This window comes from Anser cygnoides, chromosome 1 (assembly GCF_040182565.1).
Source record: "Anser cygnoides isolate HZ-2024a breed goose chromosome 1, Taihu_goose_T2T_genome, whole genome shotgun sequence".
Classification (NCBI taxonomy): domain Eukaryota; kingdom Metazoa; phylum Chordata; class Aves; order Anseriformes; family Anatidae; genus Anser; species Anser cygnoides.
The window spans coordinates 184214637-184237999 of NC_089873.1; the positions used below are offsets into that span (position 1 = coordinate 184214637).

At 43.4% G+C, this 23363-nt stretch overlaps 2 protein-coding genes and 1 long non-coding RNA gene across 12 annotated transcripts in view; 1 reads left to right on the forward strand and 2 right to left on the reverse strand.

Moving 5' to 3' along the window:
- Positions 1–4162, reverse strand: part of DHRS12 (dehydrogenase/reductase 12) — a 26454-nt gene extending 22292 nt beyond the window's left edge. For 2 of the 8 annotated variants that reach the window (XM_048068367.2, XM_048068368.2), the window contains exons 1-2: positions 4006–4162; positions 3356–3489 (exon numbers count right to left, since the gene is read on the reverse strand). In XM_048068367.2, the coding sequence (XP_047924324.1) occupies positions 3356–3489; positions 4006–4061 (190 nt within the window). In that variant the 5' untranslated portion in view covers positions 4062–4162. Of the gene's footprint in view, positions 1–3355; positions 3490–4005 lie in introns of those variants that run through there. The other 6 variants (XM_048068364.2, XM_048068362.2, XM_048068363.2 and 3 more) reach the window with 5 other exon arrangements.
- LOC106035110 (uncharacterized) lies at positions 3984–21780 on the forward strand. 3 transcript variants are annotated; one of them, XR_010828197.1, is made up of 11 exons: positions 3984–4155; positions 6429–6492; positions 7102–7314; positions 7397–7500; positions 9307–9402; positions 10567–10659; positions 10870–11046; positions 12001–12134; positions 18002–18535; positions 20472–20571; positions 21327–21780. It is a non-coding gene; the product is annotated as an uncharacterized lncRNA (long non-coding RNA). The 3 variants fall into 3 exon arrangements; XR_010828193.1 differs by lacking the exon at positions 3984–4155 and having other exon boundaries at positions 5038–6492; XR_007165072.2 differs by lacking the exons at positions 3984–4155; positions 18002–18535 and having other exon boundaries at positions 5038–6492.
- Positions 13699–23363, reverse strand: part of TMEM272 (transmembrane protein 272) — a 20148-nt gene continuing 10483 nt past the window's right edge. Inside the window, exons 4-5 of the mRNA XM_048068370.2 lie at positions 17751–17833; positions 13699–15392 (exon numbers count right to left, since the gene is read on the reverse strand). Of these exons, the coding sequence (XP_047924327.1) occupies positions 15030–15392; positions 17751–17833 (446 nt within the window). The 3' untranslated portion in view covers positions 13699–15029. The remainder of the gene's footprint in view (positions 15393–17750; positions 17834–23363) is intronic.

Here is a 23363-nt window from a genome sequence, read left to right on the forward strand (position 1 = left end):
GGAGGTTTAATAAAGGGCTTGAACAGCACAAGTGACTGGAATTGTTCTGTGAAAAGGGAACACAAAACACCAGGTATCAAAACTCTTCTCAGCAGTGGAAGATGAAATGACAAGGACCACGGACACAAATTGCAGCTTGGAAGGCTCAGCGCAGGCATTAAGAAAAAAGTTTTCACAAGGAGATAGATAACGCGGTCCTGAAAGGTGGTGGAATTTCCTTCCCTGGTGGGTTTCAAGCTCCAGCTAGACAAAGCAACGGCCAATTTGATCTAGTGGCTCAAATGGGATGCTGGATAAGATGACCTCTAGTAGTCCCTCTTCCAAATAACTTTTCCACGAAAAGAATACAAAAGACAAGGGTGTTCTCAAGGGCCTGGATATGTATCATGCCCTGATAGCTTAGCCGCATTAAAGAGAGCCTACGAAATCAGTACAGGTAGGCATCACTCTTTTTAATCTTTATGCTTTGATTCCCTGATTATTACAGGAAATTTCTCAATCTCAGTCACAGGGACACACGAACTCTTCACTTTTATCTGTTGTTGAAGGTGTTTTAAGGTTTGCTAGCAGCCCACTGCTAGAAGGCTTAAGCAATGCAATCCCAAAGGAGTGATGACTAAAACAACCAGAACCCAAATGCAAGACACCAAGCCTATCGTAGGCATAGAGCAGCCATGTAGTGCACACCCACGTAGTGCACGGCCCAGTGTGGGCTCTGAAAGCGCAATTGGCAGCCCGTGAGAGATGTTTTTCCATGGACCACAATTATAGCAAGCATACTTGGCACACAGCTGATGCTTTGAGGCTCTTGTGAAAATTTCTAACAGGGTGCAATTCCTCTACCACCCTGCCAGAGTTGGTCGCACTGCTTTTTCTGAGTGCACAACTGCAGGCAGCAGTAGGAAACTCCTGAATCCAGGATAATGATACGAGCGATACTAACCAATGTTTAAGACACTTTTCTTCTTCGACCTGCTTGTGCTACACAGATGCTGTGCCTTGAGAGTACCCTTCACAGTGAAGCACTGAATACAGGCAGATCGGAATGAAAGACAGACCGTGCCCCAGTGAGATTAGATCTCACCAGTGAGAGAAAAGACAAACGTCAGAAGAGGCAGCGTACAACGCTCATCTGTTTGGCCACTCAGCCACTGTAGGCTTCACTGCAAAGGAGGGCTTTGGTGAGAGATCTCAAGGCAGTTAAGGATGTGCATTTCCAAGTGTTTAAAGAGCTCTTCCTGAAGCACAAAGGAGAGGACAAGTAATGTGCACTTGTATAAATTAAACACAAGGAAGAGATGGCTGCCCTTCCAGCTGATCATGAACATTCTTACAGTCCATGGTATAGTCCCAGTGGTGGGTTTGCAGGGCTCTGGATACGGACATTTTCTTGCTGCCAAGGACAGGGAGTTGTTTCGGTATGATTCATGGACTACAAAAAGCATTTAAATGTATTTTCCATGGGAAAGGTCTAAAATTATCCAAATTTAAACAACACTGGGAACTGTCAACATGGCTGGGACAAGACCACATCAAACCAGAAGTGTTCATAAGTCACACAGGAAAGCCCAACTCCACAACACCCATATGTACTGGGTCTGGCTGGGATGGAGGTAATCTTCTTCATAGTGGCTTATACAATGCCATGTTTTAGATTTGTGACTAAAACACTGCTGGTAACACACTAATGCTTTATCTGGTGCTGAACAATGCACAGTGCCAATGCTTTCCATTTCTCACTTTGCCCCTCCAGTGAATAGACTGGAGGGTGCAGATGAGGTTGGGTGGGGACATGGTCAGGCAGCTGATCCCAGCTAAACAGAGAGAGTCTGTGCTGTATATCATCATGCTCAACAGTAGAGGGAATACAGGGGGTTCAGGAATTGCCATCTTTTGCTTGGGAACTGTCTGCGCATCAGTCTACCCATGGGAGGTGGAAAATGATTGCTTTTGCATCACTTGTTTTATTTTCTTTGTCTCTTCACTTTTTCACTTAATAAACTCCTTTTTTTTTTCCTCTTCTTTTAAAACTGGTCTCACAAGTTCTCACTTCTGTTCTTCCTTTCCTCTTCCTCCATCCTACCAGGGGTGGAGGGGGAAGTGAGCAAGCAGATGTGTGGTACTTCGCTGCCTACTGGGGTTAACTCACTATGCCATATGACACTGATTCAGAGAAGAAATGAAATCAGGCTAGAGAAGGTGTCATCTCAAGACTGCCATTATTTACAAAGGTATGATGTGCATGAACATAAAGCCAATATAGCTTGTTTTTTCTTCTGCTAAGTCTGAACTCCTTAATTTCTTGTCTTGGTGCACTTCAAGAGATTCAACTAGAAGCCAGAGTCCCGACAGCTGACATGGAGTTTCAGAGCAACACACGCAACGATGGCATCAGGAAGACACTTATAAAAACATTTCAACTTCACATGCACAGCTGTAGCCTAGAAGGGTATCAGACCAGAAGTCTGAGTCCAACATTATTATCTGGGTTCCAAATTCAAGACATGACCAAATCCTATGAGTATCTGTTCACCCTGACAGCATGCAACACCTGGCAGGCAGCTCCATTTGTGAGGAACAGCCACCAGGCAAAGCAATAAGGCTATTATGCATAATGGCAGTAGTGGGAACCTGAGATCAATCACATATTGGCACTGATGGGGATCTTTAACCCAAAGGCTCTTTGATGCCAATAATTTTGAGTTAGTTTAACTAAGTCCCCACTCTCCTTTATATGACAGTTGCTAGAGCCTAAACAGGCAAAGAAAGCGACAAGCTCCTCTATTTTATTATATATGCCCAAACTCCTGTCACTCTTGCACAAGGAGAATTATTTTATCAACTCCAAAAGGGATTCGTTTTTTCCTTAAACAGTAGCTAGCTTCAGTTCATACCATCTCCTTGCTTACAGATAGCAACAGAAAAAAAAATAAAAGGTCTGTATGTAATCGGTTAAGGGGCACAAACCCCAGGTTATTATCGTCAAGATCAAGTACAATACTTTACTCTCCCATCTCCAGCTTGGCAAAGTCAATTTGCTTTCTTTCATCATATGACACATTTGTAAGTTGTTCAAATAGTTCAAATTCTGCCAGGCTGCTACTTGTACTTAAAAAGACCTTGGTAAGTCACTGACATATTCAGATGACATTATAACATAGACAATATTGGTAAAGATGCACTTGAGAAACTTTGTAGGTTTTCTCCACTTATTTTTTTGTTCCACTATTTCAGTTTTCTCACACTCAATCCTTTAACCCATACTAATAGCACTGTAAAATAAACTGCCTAGCCTTTTTAAAAATGCTTTTTCTGTAAGGACCTCCTGGGGTTCCTCATTTCTGCCTTGGCTCACCTCTCTTTGCTATCTCTTTGGCTGTGGCCTTGCCGATGCCACTGTTTGATCCGGTGATCAGAAAGGATTTTCCAGCCACATTCACCTCGAGATCTGCTGGGTTGAAGTGCTTGGAAGCAGATTCATAGCCGCCCCTAGACAGACCAGAGACCACTGTGAGGAACTGGAAAAGAGCACAGCCAGCTAACCGCAGGGAAGGTTGAGGAGCGCTTTCCCTGCACAGCTCAGATACTTTTTTCCCCAGCAGATGCAATGCAGGCTTAACTTCCCCCTCTCCCCATTGCTCCCTGTGCTCTTTGGACAGGAAACACACAGTGCCAGGGACTGTTCCAGTTTATGTGGCAAAAACTGGAAGCGTTTTGCACGGCACAAACCGCGCTGGGGACGTGGGGCGGCTCCGATTTGGCTCAGGCGTGCTCCCCCCCATCTTCAGGCAGCTCCCAGAGATAAGGGATTGAAATTCGCCTGCCCTGCTGGAGAAGTTTCGGTTTCAAAGTGAAAATAAACGCGGAAAGCCTTCAAATAGTTAACACCTTCCCCCACCAACACCGCCCCGAGAAACGCCACAGCGCGGCGCCCGCCCCGAGGCAGGGCAGGGCCCCGCCGCCGCCGTCCCCGGGCCCTGCCGAAGGGTCTGCGGCCGCCGGTACCTCGTGTACTCCCGCAGACCCTTCACGAACCACACGGTGTTGCGGTACCAGGACATGGTGGCGGTGCTGCTGCCGCCCCCACCACGGTGCCGGCCCCGCCTCTGCCCTTACATAAAGGCGCCCGGTGCAGCCCTGCCCGCCCGCCGTTAGGTGACGGCCCGCCCGGCCCGGCCCCGCCGCGCCGCCATTACGGGGAGAGGGGTGCGAGGGAAGGGGGAGCCGCCTCGGCGGTCTGGGGCTGCTTCTTCGTTATACTTTCATATTTTCTGTCCCTTCTTAATCAGTCAACAAGCAAAGAGGCTCAATGCTGTGAGCCTCTGGCATATTGTGCTGGAGGCTGCTACAGAGATGAGGCTATGGCTGTCAGTGGCTGCGGTGGCTGGCAGGGGCGATAGCAGTGGGAGGAAGGAAAGATGGAAAGAAAGAAAAAGAAAAAAAAAAGAAAAAGGTTTGCTGAGGCATCTGCTCAGGACAAGTGCTGCTGTCAGCCTCGCTAGGGCTGGAGATGAGATGTCAGGTTTTGCTAATAGAGGCTGGGACCTGCATACTGTGAACCCATTGCTCTGCAAAAAATGTTAAAAGGAAGCTCTTGCAAAACCATAAACAACCATATTGCACCACAGCAAAGAGTATTTTAGGTGACGGATAAGCCCATGAATCTCCCTGCCTCTACTAATGGGGTAAAGCATGGCTGTAGGAAAGGGTATGCAAGTAGCCATTACAGCGAGCGAGTGAAGTTAAAAGATGTTTTCAGTTCCTGTGGTATGTGTGTTAACGATGTTAAGCCCAAGACAATCATCTGTAATGGCACGTCTGGACAATCTATGTTAGCCATAAAGAAATTGTCATTGTAAGTATAGTTTTTAAGCAAGGTAAGGACTATGCATTTACAAAGTTCAGTGTATAAGTTTAGCTGAGTTCACATTTTCCTATGTAGCTTGCAGGGCCACACACACAAGCTGCTTTGGGAACACTGTTTTCAGCATCTTAACTTACCTGGTTTCAATAGGAGAGACAGGGAGAAATGTTCCATCTTTTTTGACCCTATCAGTAGCCTTATACTTCCTTTTCTAAATCTCTTCACATTTGTAAAGAGCTCCTACTCAAGTACTCAACTTTCTCAGCATGTTGTGTAAGTATTAGGCTCTCATACAAAAGGTACTTCCCACCATGAAGTTAAAACTTTTGAACTCACTACTGTGCATGTACTGGGTATCGTGCATGAAATAAGATTTTTCAGAGGGCAAAAAGACACATTTTCACAGAGATATCTTCTTATTATCAGATATCACAGAGATATCTTCTTATTATCTTCTGGATGGTCCCTATAGAGACCATCCAGGTAAATATCCTACCTTTGCACCAAATCTGAAAATGCGTGTTCTTACAAAACAGTTGAAAGAATGTATTTAAAACCAGCAGAGTGAGTCAGTTTTAACTGTTTTTGTTCTTGGCAAAGTCTAGGACTTTTTGACTGAAGCGTTCCTAAACAATTCATCCTGATTCTGATGCTCAAAATGGAGACTTCTGGCCCAGAAAGGAACAGCTTGGCAGTAGTGTAATTGGCAGCACATTATTTCCTATAATAAAAAGTGAATGGCAGCCTGAACTATAGTTATGTACTTTGTAAATGTAAATATATAATTGTGAGCTATATGGAAATAGTTTTGTGATCGTCACCTACAGCCTGCAATTAGCAACCAGAACTGTACAGCCTAGACTGCTATAATGATGTTAGATAATCACATTCACTGTGAACAGAGCAGATGTTAGGCTTGTGAGAGTCCTGCGTACAGTCTGACATAATGTTCCCTCTTCCTGCTTTGAACCCCTGGCCCTGCTAGCCCTCCAGCTTTCCCCTTTCCCTCACAGCCTATACAAATCTGTCTGGTTACTCTCCTTGAATGCTGGTTCTAGTAAAACACACAGCACAGGAAAACCAGAGAATTATGTGGGCGTGCCTGCCATTAGGAACATCCAGTGTCGCCCCACATTTTTATGCTAGTTGGAGAATGTCTCACCTTGGGCTTTTTAACCCTTGGTGTGTCTCAGTATGCTGTTACAAGAACAGTAATGTTCCACGGTCGCTTACCCTGCAGAATTAGCTGCATTCTTTACAGGAAACACGGTTTCAGTTTGAAAAACATTAGTGAATCTCAAACAAAACACAAACTCTGTAGAAGTTCCTGTGAGTAAATGCAATAAGCCAGGTTGTGCTTTATTCCTTTATCATTTCTTTTTACCCATGTATTTATTAAGCACTCAGACTATGGCTTAATACAAAGCAGAAGAGTCTCTGATACATTTTGTTTGTAGTTTCAGCCTATGCTCTCAAAGATAAGCGGTGCATTTCTGCAGTCTGCAGACCTCTCCAAAAGTAAATGGGGAGTATGCAGATACTCAAGATTCTGCCTTTTTTCCAGGCTAAACCATTTGAACTGTAATCAACAAGATGCTGGGTGATGCAGCACTGAGGTACTAACCACTGTGAGTATGCATGGCAGAAGCTGTCCACTAGTCAAGCACAATAACACATTGAGACAGCTAGACAGTGAAAGTAGCTTATAATATTTGGGGGTTTAAGTGATGATGGTAAATGACAGCATATTGCTTCTGTTATTTAACATCAGGGCCTTGGAGAAGATATGATTGTTAGGAAGAGATTTGAATGTAGAGATGGGAACGGGTGTTGCCCTGGTACATACACAAGATTCTCTAAGGATATTATGTAAATACAGTAGCACCACTACGGTGATGTTAGGCATACCCTTTTAACAAATACCACTTTCAGCAGATTCTGTAAACATAAAGAAATGGTGCCCTGGTCATTGAAGTGTTAGTGCAACAATCCCCAGTTCCCTTAGAATCACTTGTTTTTTTACATAGTGAGGGCCTAAGGTAGCACCAAGAAAGGAATTGTGACAGTACTGTGTTGATACATCTGTGCATGAGAATTTCAGCCGCGAAACTTCTCTCTCATATCTGTCTGAACAGCTTCATTTCAGAAGCGAGCTCTTGCACTGCCCTAACGCCTAGACGTTTCTGTCACCTCATTGCACCTCCCCTGATGTTTTTGATTTTGTACTCTTGTTCCAGAGGCAGGAGACTAGAGACTGAACGAGTGCTCTCAGCTAACCCAGCCATCACAGTGGTAACGCCACAGGGGTTGTGTGAAGGAGAAAGCTGAGACAGTTTTGCCAAGAGTTACCTGGTGTCAGTGAAGTGCCTGCCCGGCAGTACTCTCACAAGCAAAGTTTCCACCCATATCAAGACTTCTGGCTGCTTGTTGCCTTTCATACTGAATTCTAGGTCGATACACTTTGTTAGCTGACTCAGAATACATTCTGGAGTTTGGGAAATATGGGAACTTACAGCTTTTGGTTTCTTTCAGGGTTACCGCTAGCTTAGCATTAAACTGAGATAGGAGACTAATCGGGATGGGAGGGACTTTTTGGACAAGGAATTCTTCTTTTGGATTGGCAGCCAACATCTGAGGTAGTTACCACAGCCAGCAACTGTGAGGGAGAGGGAAGGATCAAGAAAAGCACAAGTCTGTTGAGCTCCTGGCATTTCCCTCATTTGAGCACAAAACAGGATGACTTCACCCTGTCAGTGCTTAGTCCTGATATAATGTACTCATATTAACTGTTTCCCTTGAGGACTATAACACTTCAGGCATGTCTACGCTGTCAAATAACTCATGGCTTATTCCCAGGTCCTGATCCTCATATTGCCCACACTCCACAAATACTTGTTGATGGCTTTCTTTAGATATTAATTGTTATGTCTGTCCAAAACAAACTCAGAAAAAAAAATTAGACTTGATCCATCATTATATCTGTGAAAGAGCAAGGAGTTTTAAGCAAGTTTTTAATTGCCTCACAACTCAAAAGAAGAGTTGAAAATACTGATTACTGTTAAGGGCTCTGTGTTTCAGCATGTTTCATATTTTCTTCCCAGGGGACAGATCTAAAAGGTAGATAGAGTACTCAAGAGCTGAAGAGCAATTATGTATTATGCAAGATGTTTAAGAGCAGCTTCAAGGCCATCCTGCCAATCTCTTCTATCATCTTTTTTTTTTTTTTTTTTTTTTTTTTGAGAGGCTGAAATCTCTGTCTTAAGCACAACCGGCTCCTTTGCTTGCTTCCTACAGGAGATCCAGCAGGCTGTTGTGCATCCCCTCCTTGCATTGCAGCTACCAATTTTCTAATTAAGTTGCTGTGCCTGCCTCCATTAAATCAATCAGAGCCTTGCCACTGATTGCAACGGGAATGGGAGCAGGCTTTTGCAGCAAGGCTCAGCATCTGCTGGAGCCAGGTTTTCCAAGTGGCACCATGTGCAAGCTCCCGTCCCTGGGGGAGCCACCCACGAGTGAGCTTTTGCCGTGCTGGCCTCAGCTCCGGATGCGGAGCACTTGAAAACAACTTGAGCAACCAGCAGTGCCCCAGTGAGTGTAACAGCAATTAAGAGCTGTCAGCAGCTCCGGGAGAGGCAGTCAGCACCCTTCCCCTTGCCTGGCTGAAGCTGAGGGTTTGGTGAGTGGTTGAAGAGGAACATGCAGGCCCCGAGGTCCCAGGGACACGTCTGAAGTACTTATGCTATTAACAGGGAGGGAGAAGCAAAAGCTGCTCATCCTGAACGCAGGGAGGAGTCGAAGTTCTGACGGGTGGTGTTTTTAGGAACAAGAGTGTATTTTCTTTGTTGTGTGCTCTTATACCCAAGCCATTGCTAAGTTTGCTAGCAGCTGTCATCAGCAGGGTTGTTTTCAATGAACTGTCAGGCTTTCCCCGGACCGTATAGCCTTTTGTTCTCAAAAAAAAAAAATGCCAGTATGTCATCATCTCCTCTCAGTGGCCAGTAAAAGGAATCTCTTACTCTGCCTTATCAGAAGTATAGATTTTGCCATCAGCTGCTGAGGGCTCTGGTCTCCAAGAGCCTGTGGGGTCCACCAGGGACAGGAGTGTCCTGGCAAAGGAGAGGAACTGCCGAGTGACCTCCCAAAGTGAACAGAACTGTTGGGGTACAGCAGGTTTAGTTAATTAATCTCCTGGATATCATATAGTTTATAAACGCTTCAGTATATAACTGTTTTAAGAAATAATAGGAACTTTATAATTGATTTTCATCTTAGAAAATCTTTTTTTTTTTTTTTAGTCAGTAAAATACCGATTTTATGATTCTCCTGACTGAAAAATGATCTTGAAAAGTGTGTCCTTACAGTGCACAACATACTCAAACACATACATGTCTGTTGCTCTGCTGTGGCAGTAATGCAGTTATCTGCACTAATATTTTCTTCAGCTACCTGCTTCTCTTCTTGCTACTCTTCTACTGGATCTTACTGTTCTTACTGCTGGCTCTTGGACAGGGATACTACTCATGGGCTTATTGACTTGGGTGAGTTCTGCCATACTCCATTCTTTTCTCTTATTTTTATTCTGCAAATCTTACAGCTTATTAGGGTTGATTATCCAGCTTACTCATTTATATCCATGCAGCCAACCCCTCCCCTGCAATTAGCCACTAGACCCATTTATTCATTTTTATTTCACCAGTTGTTGGAGGAAATTTTTGAATGCCCATTAAATATAATAAACACTTTTTTTTCTGATATATTCTGCAAATAAATAAAAAGTATGAAACAGTAATGTGTACTGAAGTTTCCCTACTTGGAGATCTTCAAAAGCCAGGACATGGTCCTGGGCAACCTGCTCAGGGTGCCCCTGATTGAGCAGGGGTTGGATGATGGCCTCCAGGGGGTATTTCCAACCCTAACCATGTGTGATTCTGTAATTTTTTTTATGTTTATTTTTATTTTCTGACGGACTGAGAGTCAAATCCATAAGATAGCCAGGTAACTGACTGACATGGAAATCAAGAAGACCTTTTTACAAAAAAAGCTTTCATACACGTTGGCCTACCAGCCCACGGTTTGTATCTCAGGGCACCTCTCACATTTAGCTGTTAGATTGCAGCGTGGGGAAAGGTATCACAGATTTCCCCTTTGCCTGAGTATTAGTGGTCATACAGAAGAGTCAGTATGGCTAAGATTCAAATCTGGGGGGCAAATCGGCCTCTGAAATAATTACTCATCTCAGTGAAATTGCAGCAGGGTTGATTATAATTAGCATGACTAGTAGATGTAGCGTTCCTTAGTTTTTAACCTCCAACCACATAGGCTCATGCGTTTACATTGGTCAATATCTTCCTCCCTGTATTTTTATTCAAATGAGACATTTGATAGACATTCACTCTTATGAGCATGTATGTGTGATTTCTCAGCATTTCATGCAGTTTTCTCTGAAACCTGTTCTAGCAATATATAACATTGTACTTTTCAGCAGTTTTCTTGTACTTTTTCTTGTACTATGCAATGTAAGATTGTACTTGTCAGCCTTTTTTATTCCCCCTCTAAATATGCTTTCTAAAAATGTTTTGGTTTTCCCCTTGTGGTTAACATCTGTGGGACTTTCATGTACTCCAGTAGTGATCAGGAAACATAAGCCAAGAAGCAACAATTTCGGATCGCATTCCCTTGTAACAATCCTGTCTCTGTTATAGGTAGAACACACATGGGTCTTCATCGTGAGGCAAAGCCTGTATCAACTAGAATTCAGGGAAGATGAATAATCAGAATCAGAGATAAAAATCAAGGTAACTTACAGAAACTAATCTGTTAAAATGCTGTGCAAAGTATAGGAGTTGTCACTGGTTTAAGATTTGTAGCCCTTTGACTGTAAAGCCCAAGCATTTAGGTTCATTTATACCGACTGTTCACATTTCAGGATCTGAGACATTTAAAACAGCTCTTGAAATAACCTAGAATAGCTTCTGCTTTTTTTTTTTTTTTTTTTTCCTGCACAGTCACCTTGTCGTTTTAAAGTCTGGTGTCTTGGGACCTCATAAAGCTCAGAGAGCAAGTGCTGTGTGAGAACGATCTCCTGCTTCTCCAGCAGTACAGAGCTCCTGTTTCTACTCCAGAGGAGACGAAGTCTCTGATATGGCTGATGTCCATCTTTCCCTTCTTCTTTGGGTCAGCAGGTAGGACTCCAGAGCTGTCTGTGTTCAGCATTTGAAATGAAGGACTGAAATGTTTACTTGTCTGGCTGTGGCTTTTAGAAAAGCTATGGGAAGCTGCTCCTCAGAGCTTTGGAATATTATGCCTATTGCCAAAGAAGGTGGAGTAGAGGGAGGAGAAATATTATGTGGGCAATAAAATGTAACAAGCATAATGTGTTTCATGGCTGCTGCCTTTGCATTTATGGTATGTATATGTCTATAGTCTTTATGTGCAAGCAGAAACGTCTTTGTGTCTTTATATTACCTGATACTAGCAGTGCACAGGCTATCTAATCCATTGAAATCATGGTTATTTTTTCCTTTAAGAGCTAGAAAGAGTGCTTTATTTCTCAAGGGGAGGTGATTTAACTAGAACAGTTGCAGGTGACTTCCTCCATTGTAATCAGTACATTTCTGAGTTCATAGTGATTGGTTTAAGGGTGTATTTTGTTCAATTTTCCCAAAGACGTTTGTATTACTGTAGAAAAAAAAAAGGGTATTTTTCAATTTGTAATTCTAGTCTAGTGGCAAAATGTTAAACAATTTCATACCGAGGTGTATATTGCATTTTCAGCCATTCAACACTTGGACTGTAATGACTTAGTTCCCCCACAGTGGTTTGCTGAGGGAATGTGTTTATTCCTCCAGGGACTGAGCATATATATGCCTGGGACACCGTCAGTCTGTGGCAATTTAAGAAGTTGCTGTTTGCAAGATAAGGTGCTGTGGACCATGCAAATATTCCTAGTTTACCCCAAAGTGAGATAAAATTCCTTCAATTAAACTACCTTCCTTTGGGTTTAAGCTGCGTGCTTTATTTAACCATTGGAGCAACCCAAGAGAACTTATTCTGCTGGTGGTAGCGGGTCAGAGAAACAGTGAAAACTTACTAAGCCACTATAACTCAGTTGTGTTTAATCATATGCCCAAAACCAGGTGTCCCAGCTCCACACCTGCATCATTCCACCCTGCTGAAGAAGGCAGTGGCAGTGAAAATGCAGAAGGCATACTCAGATCTGTCTGGATGGCTCCAGCAGTTTTGAAGGTGTTACTCATGTACACAAGTAAAGGTAAATACTGTCAATTCAGAATTTTCCTCTCCGGATCTTAACAAAGCTTTCTGTTTACTCTATAGAACTTTAAAGTATTTTACAGCTGCCATTACGTTCTGTAATACCTCCTCCATCATTTTCCACTTGAATCAACCGTGTACTGAACACGAACAACGTGATTTGGCAGCAGTTTCCCAAGAAGTCTGCGAATACACTGGATTCTCATACCTAAAATATTAAATCTCCAAAGTAGACTGCAGAGAATTATTCAGTCTTAGCCTTCCTTGAAAGAGACACGGGCCTCAGGCTCACTGCTGTATCACTGGGGTTTCATAAATCATTGCTTGTCTGCTGAGCTGCTGTAACTGTCCTCACACAGGCGCTCATAGCTTAAATCTCTTCTCTTGTGCACTGAACTGAAATCCGCTCATCTTTGCGCGGGTAGGAGCACACGCATCATCACTTGCTGCAAGATCGCTGGGTGCACAGTGGCATAGTGATCAGTTCTGACTCGCTTAGGAGCATGAGCCCTTAATTCTTTGTGAACAAGAACTATCCTAGCAGCATTTTGCAAGAACAGGGACATTTTTACTGGGAGTCCCATGGAAGGAATGTGTGTAGCTACTTTCTTGAAAAATTTCCTTTGCATTATCAACTCAGTATAATTTTCTTTTTTATGGTTTTGGGTGAAGTTCCTGTGTAATGTTAAACAGCTGCTTTGTTACATTCAAGTGATGGATGGAGTTATTCCTGCTGAGATGCAATTTCTTAAACACTTTGGCATCTTAATGAATGAAAGATGCTCTCCACTGAAGGTAAAATCACTTAGATCACTTCAGAACTGAGCTCTGAATATATGACTATGCTGAAGTCCTGAAGACCAAGTGCTGAGCCACTGAAATATTTGTGGTGGGAAGGAGGAATTCTAGCATTTCACCATTAGCTAAAGTTTTGTTTCCGAAATGTGTAGTGCCTTCAGAAATGTGTAGTGCCTTTAGAGAGGCAGTAGAGAGCGTGGGGTGGAGCAGCTCATGGAAAAACACAGCCTGTGATTTCTTCCAGACACTATCTGCAGCCCACTGCTAAAAGGAAGGGCTGCTGTTGGTCCTGTACCCCCAACACACAACCATGGCAGTGTTAGCGATCCCCATTCCTTGTATTTTTGGGCAGGGACAGCCTTAACTGTGACTCTGAGTGGCTGCTACAGAGCTGGGGAATGCTACACTGCTGCTTCCCTCTTGGCAGATTATTCCACCCTTTATCCTATCTTCTTTCTGAGATTAGCTTTCTGGAAATAAATAATTCTTAAAGTCAGGACATGAATTAAAATCTGTATGGACCAAATGCACCCTTAGTTGTCTATGCAATAGCCCCTGAGATAAATGTTCATGGCTGATGACAGGTGATTCCCACAGGTGTTGTACTGTTTAGCCTCAGTCCCAGGGTGGATGGTTGAGCAAAGCCTGTTCAGCTATGGCATTTTGTTGTTCTTGAACAGATCTTGCCCTTCCACAGGTGTCCTATAACTCAGGTTTCTCTAAAACACAGGCTGTGTGGTTTTTAACAGAAAAGATACCCCAAACAGACATCTGCTTCCTCCGTCTGGGGCCATCCCCATGCTCATGTAGCGGGGAGCCCCTCCACTTTGACCGTATCAACAGAAATGCATAAAAGCAAAAGCAGAAAGAGCACTTTTACACTGCATTCGTCAACACATTAAAAAACAATCTACCAGGACCGGTTATGGGCTTGTTCCATTGCATGTCACAAAACAATTGTCTCTGTGCATGCCTGTGCTTTTAAAGCTGACACTGCTGTTGACTTAAAAGCTGTTTTCATTACATCTGCCCATTGAGCATAGATTTCCATAAGTACAGCACCACGGTGAACAAATCAAACGTACACTCACATCACAACCAGAGAACTGCTGTAGTAAGCACGTCCACCTGAACTTCTCACATCCCTGCCCAAGTCTCATCATTTTCTATATTTAAACTACCAACATAATGTCATCCATTTTTCTATGAACTTAATCATAAAGGTTTGACGAGCATCTTTGTGTTGGTGTGACACTGACAGATTACTGTTATACAAAAAGTGGAGAAAGAGGAGTCTCCCCAAGCTGGGGAACACTGAGCTGGTACTCGGTAGCTCAGTTCCTCGTTCTGCCAAAGACTTGCACTGTGGCCTTGGCTCCGTTTGGATGTATTGGATATGTATGGATATATTCAGACCACTTGCTTTAGCACCAAATATAGATACAGATGCTTTCTAGTCCAGGTTCAGGAGAGACCTTGGGGCCATATTCAGGCTGCCTTTTATATATGCTCATATTGCTATCACAGCTACTCCTTGGCTGGTCTAACTGTAGCCCAAGAAGCTCTTTGATGGCCATCTAAATTCCTGTCACAGTCCATGTGCCATGCAAGGCAGTCTGAACACAGCCCTTCATCTTTTGTGCCTCATCCCCTTCATCTGTAATGCAGGGACAGTAACAGCAAGGCTACGGAGGTGTTCAGGTCCCAGGAAGGAGGACAGCACGGCTACTTTAACAGGCAAAGATGTACTATGCTGAAATAACATAAGGGGACCTGGTTTTAGAGGAGCTTGTCATCTGCAAGGGCTTACTGCAGAACTTGACACTACAAATAGAAAACCCAAGAGTTAAAAAAGAGATATAGAAGTTAGCAAGAGTGCACCCTGGCATCTGCAGCAGCAATTTTACATCGAATGTGCTGTGTTCCAGCTTAGCTATTTCCAGATGGCACTGGAATGTATTTTACAATTTCCTCTTGCAGTTGACTGCTAACATACATATCTATAGTACAACAAAGATACACACAAGGGTGAATTATTGCCTTTTCTTCATTGTACACCCTTTCTCTAACATCTGGAGCTTAATTTCTGTGGCCTTTAGTCTTCCTCAGGAGAATATCTTTGCCTGGAAAAACAGTATATGCAGCAGCTACAAAAGATAAGGAGAAAGAGAACGGTGTGGCTAATAATGAGAACACCAACAGCAAAAATGTACAGGGTTTTGTCACAGTAATCCTGAGGCTGGTGGAAGGGTGGGATGAAATTTGGCAGATACACAGAGAAAACCCAGTAGTTCCCAAGAATGAACCAGAGGAAGAGGAAGAGGCTGAGGGTTAGATGGATGTAGTATTTGTGAGCGTTCTGCCTCCAGGGATATTCGTCATCGTCATCATCATCAATCACAACAGACTTGGAAAGCAGCTGCCTCATCCTGGTTGAGTCGTACAGCAGAAGGGTCACCTGGAGACATTGGGGGAGAAAAGGCAATAAGTAAATTGGTTGTGGAAAATCTGAATACCTTGTGACCACTGCCATCTTTTCAGCCAAATTAAAATTGAGTGTGGGGACATGACATAAGAGAAATCAGAGGAGCCACAAATGAGGCAGATTCTGCCGGAAAATAATAAGTTTTTCCATACAGTTGATTCACCAATGAGATTTAGGGCAGACATCGGAAAAAAACTTGCCAGTGGTGAGGATAGAAAGGCATGGGAACAGACTATGTGGGGAAATGGCAGCAGCTCCCTCACTGGAGATTTTAAAGAACAGATTAGAGTAACTGCTAGATGTATTGAGGAGAGTAGTTCCTGCCTTGTAGTGGGTGGATTTGTCTCTCCTAGCTCCATTTACCATTGCCATACAGGTGAATCAGGTGGGCATCCTGGGAACAGGATTCTCTTGCTCTTCCCTGTAAAACTGATTGCTCCATGCAGCTCTTTAGCTTTGAGGTGAGCTCAGTACCCAGGCAGATTGCTCAAGCCTCATCATGCTCAGTGATGGAAATGGGGTTAACTGGCAGATGAGCTTCAGTTTGGAGGAAGTCAGAAAGCCCTCCCAGCTGGATTTATAGATCTCAACTGCATCTAACAAGTTTTGGGAAAATGCATTTAAACCTTACATACATTGCCTTGCCAAGCTGTGATTGAAGCACATTCTGGCTGTTGCTCACATTGTTACTAACTGCAGAATATCTGCTTATGAAGCATGACGACATGAATTCAGCAGGGCTCTCCAGACACTGTAGGATGGCTCAATTGCCTTGGTGAACACCTACAGGTTACCACTGCCTTTAAAAGACTGGAGGTCCTAAAGAAACAGATGAGAAACCTACCGATCTGTCCAGATCCTTACAACCAGAATGACTTGTCATTAAATTATGTCCATCACGGGACAGCATTATTTCAAGACCTCATCCTACAACCATTCGCTGACCTTTTAGGTCTCTGATTTCAAGCTAGCCAGATGTACTGCTCAGGCACAGCTCCCATAACCCAGTACCAGTCAGTGCAGGCTCATGAGTTTAACAAGGTAGAATTTAGGCAGTGGAACTTATCTGGAGATCAAGTGCTATGAGATGACATTAGTTAGGCAAATCAAATTCTGATTTTTGATATTGAAATTGATATTGCCAGGCTGCAAAATACACAGTCCTGCTGTCAGCTGAAACCAAATTTAAGCCATCATTTGATGTCAGCAGGAATATTAACCGACCCACTTATTTTGGTTGAGAAAAACTGGATTCAAATCAGCAATAGCTAAGAAATAGTCAACGTTTTTGATGAATGCTTCAATTCATTAGCCTGAAAATTTCCTTTCAACTCTGATCTAATCTTTTCTAAACCATTATTAAATGAATCTTTGATTACACAAATAGGCCCAATGCTGTGATTGAATGACTAAGCATTTGCCAGGAGAACTCACAGCATAGCAAATTCATATAGCAAGATTAAGCACTCTCTTTGTTCTCCATTTACTTATTTACTGACCAAAGGTCCTCAGAGTGATTATTCATTTCCCAGTGAGGTACTACAGTTTGGGTACCACTGCGAAAGAGCGCAGGGGATGTAGAGACCTGCAGGGGAATATTCTTTCCCCCTTTTTTCAATCCTGGCAAAGAAAAAGAACCAGAAACGTTATCAAAGGGGCATGGCACAGTGGGGGCCATCCTTCGTCCTGGAGTTTATGTAGAGCTAAAGCTTTGTTGTAGTGCCCAGGGTGTGACAGATATGGGGGTACCTGGACTTGTCAAGCTGCCAGGCTCTGGCTCAGCACAGATAAAAGTGAGCACAGTCCACTAGAAAATGGGTAGCTGTGGTTAGAAAATACTGTGCCTAGATTAATAAACCCTGCTGGGAGGCAAGGATGCAGTTATTTTGGGAGGAAGCCTTGCTACTGCGTAGTCATCGCTCCTAGCCAGGCCGAAGTGTGAGTAAGTTGAACTTGTGAAGCGCGATGTGCAAACACCCGTGAAAGTGCAGGAGAAAGGTCTGGCAGGCTCGGAGGGCTGCTTGAGGAAAGAGGACCCCGTTTGCCACAGCCAGCCACGTTCTGTAGGCATTTCCACCGGCAGGGATGGTAGCACAGATGCTGTGATGTAGGAGAAAGTCACACCACACTGTGTGGGACAATGCTGAAGAAAACTCATTAGCATCTCACTTGACTGATGGGAGCTTTAAGTGCTGGAACAAGCACGGTTCAATCCAGATAGCTGCCTTCAGTGCTGCGTGCACATAGCTGTCTGGAGCCATCATTATGTCTTAACTAGCAAGTCAAAGTCTAGTCACACAAGATATTTTTCACACATACGAGGCACATTACCTTTAAGCTGCCAATCACGCCACCCACCAGCAGATATAATGGAATTAGTGGCTGAACTGGGCAGTCTTCCAAAAACTTCATTCCTGAACGGCAAAAATTGATAGCGTTTGTTATCTCGAGTGATCAAATAGTGCAACGAGCTATACAGTGGAAATTAAAGGTGCTGCAAGAGAAGCACAGACCCGAGACACGTACCCAGCATCTATGGAAATAGGGGCTGAATGAAATGGGGTTTGCCTCTCTCACTACAGGACTGAGGGCCATGAGCAAACAAAAGGCAGGAGGAGAGCAAAGGGAACAACAACGCTGGCTTCCAGCGTTACTAATCCGAGACAGGTACGCTGCTTGTTAGCATCAGCCACCTCATTTTTGTTGAGTGAACAGCTGAATGAGCTGGGTCAGGAAATTTTCATCGGAGGTAGAAAATGGAAAATTAAAACCATCTGTGAAAAAATGAATTCTGATAAGTTTCTCCCAGGTCTCTTCTGCTCATTAGCTCCATGCGTGCGGCATGTTCCCGAGTCAGATGCCTCAAAGCTTGGGTGCTAGCGCCCGTGGGAGCTCCTGGAGCCATTTTAGCTACCCATACAGCTAATGGGGAACCAGAGAAGCTCAAGTTTCCCGGCTGTTTGGGTTGCTGGAGGCTAAAAGCACTGGTTGTTATGGAGCCAGGGATCCTGGCAACCCTCAAATCTACTGCTAGAAAGCTGAGTAGGATTTAGGGAAGGGAATATATGGCAGCACAAGGATGATGTTGGCATTAGACACAGAAGCTTGTGATACAGGTCTGTGGCAGTGAGACTCATCTGTCCAAATTTAGATGTCTGCAATGCAGGCATCTATATCTGAACTAGTTTCCTAGACTCTCTTTATAGTCAATAGGGAGAAATAGACACTTCTAAAATTCAATTCCTCTCGTCCTAAGATAGGCGTTTAAAATAGGTCAGATGAATTGTGCCCTGAAAGTGCCTCTTTCTCTTTATAACTATACAAGGAATCTAGACAGCCAGCTGTAAATACCTAAAGTTAGCAGAGATGAATCATTTGCCCAAGTCTCCTACCCACTGGCATCTTTAGTCAATTTTAAACTGTTCATTACACTGTAATTTTATTGTCATTGATCCCATATTTCAGGGCTTCTGCTGATCAGTTGAAGAGGCCAGAAGAGATTTTCTGTTTTCTTCTTGGTGTATAACGTGTTTTCTAGGAGCTTTTTTGACTTCCCTCTTAACAATTGGGGTTCTCTAGATGCAGGACACAGAAAGCAATATGCTGGTCTTAGTGCTAAACGTCTCTCAGGTAGAACATCTTGCCTCCATGTTCAGAACTACACCGAAAAGGAGGATTAGGGTAAGAAAGGAGGTACTGGTGTTTTCTAGTTTTTGTTTGTTTGTTTTGCCTGATTCTGTAGCTGTGGCCCTCTTCAGCTTTTCAATTTGCCCACCAAATCCACTCCTGTTGCTGGTCCAGAATATTGCTGATGCTCTGAACGTCTCCCACACATCTTTCATAGCTTAAATAGGTGTTCTGCATTGTGGTTGCTTGCTAATCTTAGGTTAGTCGTAGGATGCAGTGATCTGCTGTGTCTCTGGGCTGCGGAGTCCAGTGGATTCTTCTAAATATTTATTACCAGGCTTCTTGAAATTGAAAAGGGCTGGACTTGGATGGACTTGGACTCTCTCCCTTTTTGTCTGCTAGTCTCAAAGCTGCAATGTTTTGTCCATTTTGCCACTATCTAACACCGAGGCCTGCTCAGACTTCCAAATGTAAAGAGGTGGGCAGCGGGGATGTCATTGAAAATTGTATCTTTTTCAGAAAGCAGCTGCCAGTGTTTCCAGAGTCCTTGGCCCTGTAATAGCCTGCCTCAAAAGCAGCTGGGCAGGGAACTTGGGGAATATCTTTCAGTTTAGGAACCTAGGCAATTGCTATTTCCAGTGTATTACTGAGATTTTGATCTGAGGGGAAAAAAAAAAAAAAAAAAAAGGAAGAAAGGAATCAAGAAAACATGCCAATACTTTTCATGGAGCTAAGATTCTGTTTCCCAGACCAATCTGTTATGGGGTCCTTTCATATATGTAGCATGACAGCAGTCAGTCTTGGGAACAATTTGAATGACAGGCAGTGGTACTGTAGTTTTGGGGAGAACATTCCAGGCAGATATGACAGGAAAAGAGGAGGTGAAAGGAAGTAATGCAGCTGTAACTTCAAAAATACAGCACTGTGGGTGAATAGGAAATACGGACCTACTGTTGGCAGATGGGCAGTGCTGCATGTTACAGTGAAATCTAGGTGCATGCACCTTGTGCCAGCCAATTCACACACAGCATATGCGTGATTTATTTGGGAACACCAAGATGAGCAGGAGCTCATTTTGGCTCTTAATGATGGGGTAGAGGGACCGTGAGAGATCAAAGCTCTGCTTTGAGTCGAGTGCTCCCTGCAACTTGCCCTGGCACCGAGCATTGCCCTCATTTTAATTGCCTTACTCTTCTCAGGCAGCTGAAAATGGCTGAAATGCACCTCGTAGCAAAGGAGGGTGGCTTAGTGGCACTGAGGGACATGATTTAGTGATGGCACTCAATAGGCCAAGCTGATGGTTGGTCTTGATGGCCTTGAAGATCTTTTCCAACCCAAATGATTCTATGATTCTAAAGTAAGATCAATCTGATGTCTGCTGCCTGCTCCCCACCTTCTCACCAGGCCATTTTCTCTTGTTCCTAGAGGATGGCTGCAGCCACCATCACGTAGCCCAGCTCTCTGGCAGGCCCTGGACTGGGGGCCTTACCCTAGGATCTAAGTGCTGCAGTGGATTTATTGCAAAGTGAGTACTCTGGGCACCATTTTATCAGAAAACGTATCAGCAATTCAGAGGAAACTCACAGTAAGTGGCTGAAGGAATGAGATGCAAGGAAAGGTTATGTTAACAACAGCCATTAAACAACAAGACTGGCTAAACACAGTACAGAGTATCGGAGCAGTCTTCAGACAGCTATTGGGAGCACTTGAGGGTTGAGGAATTATTTAATTTGGTATAGACTTGAGCACAAGGAGTAGTACTGTGTTAAATTTGAACAGGGGAAAACTTAGACTGGCTACTGAGACAATGATGTCATCAGCCTTCAGATGTGATTTAGCTACCCCTGGGGAACACTGCACATAAAGGCAGCCTGGACAATGCACAAGAATGTGTTGTTGGGAGCAATCTTTCACTGTCCGGAAAACTAGAAAAAATCCCCCAGAAGAAAAGTCTAGGAGGTCTCCATCACTGTCATTATTTTTGGAGTGTTTAGTGAAAAATGTATCATCCCTACTGGTAAAAGTTAATTTGCTAATCAAATTTGCTAAACAATCCATGGCTTAAATGATGTCACAAGTCTGGAGCTTGGAAAATTTTGAGACTCTTTTTCATGTATCATGACTTATACTGTGATTTACAGTACTACCAAAATTTTAAAATGTATGTTGTTCATGTATAATTATTACCAGAGCTACCAGTTATTCATCTCTGTTTTTTAACTAATATTATTATAATTTATTTGTTAACAACTGATAATATCTCACGGTTTTCCTCTGCAGAAAGCAAGAGCCAAAATGACTGGTGACACATCAGCAAGTTATTCTCTGAGATCATGGTAACAGACTGTTATAAAAAAATCAGAGGCTTTTGCTCAGATAATAAATATCTGCATTTTCCTTGACATTTAATTTTCCTAAAAATGCCTTTGCAGATATGTAGCTGCTGGAAACCAATATCCTCTGACAACACTATATTACGGTGACATTATCTCTTAATTTCAGTAAGTTGTGAAAAAAAGGGATCTGTATCTGATGGAGGAGATATCCGCAGCTCCAGGCTAATGTCTTACTTTACGCTTTCCACTTCTCTCTGATCTTAAAGATATAATGAAATATTCCTAAGAAATGATATTTAAAAGTGGTCAGATTCCAGCCACGTATTCATTTCCAGAAGGCTAGCTGTCAACATGCGTGCAAGCTGTACAGCACTTGAAATTATACCTTCCCACCCCTATTCCACAGCTCAGGCATATTCAGCCTAGGGAAAAGCTAAAGCTGAAATCCTCTTATGGGATAAATAGCAATTTTAAGTCACGGATAAGCAGAAGAGCCTATGTGTTGAGATGTAACAGTTCAGCCCATCTCCCTAGTTCCTAATTGCTCCTTAATCCCCAATTAGAACTCCCTAATTCTTAATTAGGACTCCCAAATCAGAGTCCTGCCACAGTTGTCGCTGGTACTCAGAAGGCCCCAGCTAAAGGAAGCAGTGCCAGCCTTTAGCTGAACACATTTTTACAGGTCTGGCCAAATTATAGATGCCTACAGTTAGGCTGGTTGTGCAGCTCCCTTGAAAGCCATCTCATCCCAGCGCAGACATCTAAAGGAGGCCGTGGGACTTTCACTGTCTGAAATGCCCATCTCTCTTAACTGGCTGCAAGGGAAACAGGCAGCACTGAGCTTGGCTACAGATGTGTACAGCCCAGAGCTACATGGGATGCATCCCGCCCACAGCATCTGCACGTAGAGCTTGTTTGCACCATGTCATCATTAATAATTAGGCAGAAGGTGGACAGGTTCTCCAGGACACCGAGCCAGAATGATTGTTAGGGCTTCTGAGGACAAGACTTACAATTTAAAGTGATCTGGGTACTCTGGAAAAAGACATCCAAAATCTGTGAGATGACATCTGATAAAGTCAAGCACTACATCTAGGAGAGAAAACTTAAATGTAAGTTAAAAAAAATGAGAAATGTCTGATAGGGAGCAGCACTGCCAAAAAACATCTGGGCTTGCAATGCACCATAAACTAAATCAGAGCTAATGAGTTGGTACGGAGAGCATCCTTCATTCTGAGGTGCATTTACAGGAATCCCGCATGCTAAACAGACGAGGTAATTATCCTGCGCCACTCGTTCCTCAGGTCTCAGCTGAGTCTTGTGTTCTGTCATATTTTTTTTTGAGGGGGAAAAAAATAAGTTACTTTGGCCAGAGGCCAAAGGAGGGAGGCAAAAGAGCAAAAGAGCTCCAGAAAAAGTGACCTGTGAGGTCAGGCTGAAAGAGTTGGGTTTTTGAGATCTCTGGGGAAAAGAAAGATGGAGTGGGGTTATAATAGGAACCTTCAAATACTTCAAAGCTTCTCGTGGGTAGGACAGCGACCAATCTATCTTTGTGATCACGGTGCGTAGGACAGGCTGTAATCTGTTTCATTCGCCATGTGGAAGATTTAGATTAGATAAGGGGGGAAATATTTTGTCTGTGAGAGCAATGAAATGCTGAAATAATCTCCTTGGGAAGCTGTGGCATTTCCTTGAGTAAGGACAAGTCCGACGTCTGCTGGGGTGCCCTGAGCCTGTCTGAAAGAGGAGGGGGCTGCTGCCTCCAGCGACGTGTCTCAAGGGTTGGGTCACAGCCCCTGGGGAGGAGGGGGAAGGCCCAAAGGAAGCAATGAAGGGTTAGAAAATGCATTATTTTAAAATCTATCTAATCTAAAAAGGAAAAACTGATGCTTAGGGAAGAAAAGAGTCTCATGCAGTTTAGCAATGTATAAAATTATGCAGCTCGAAGTATTTTTCTTTCCTTTCTTAAATATTTGATCTT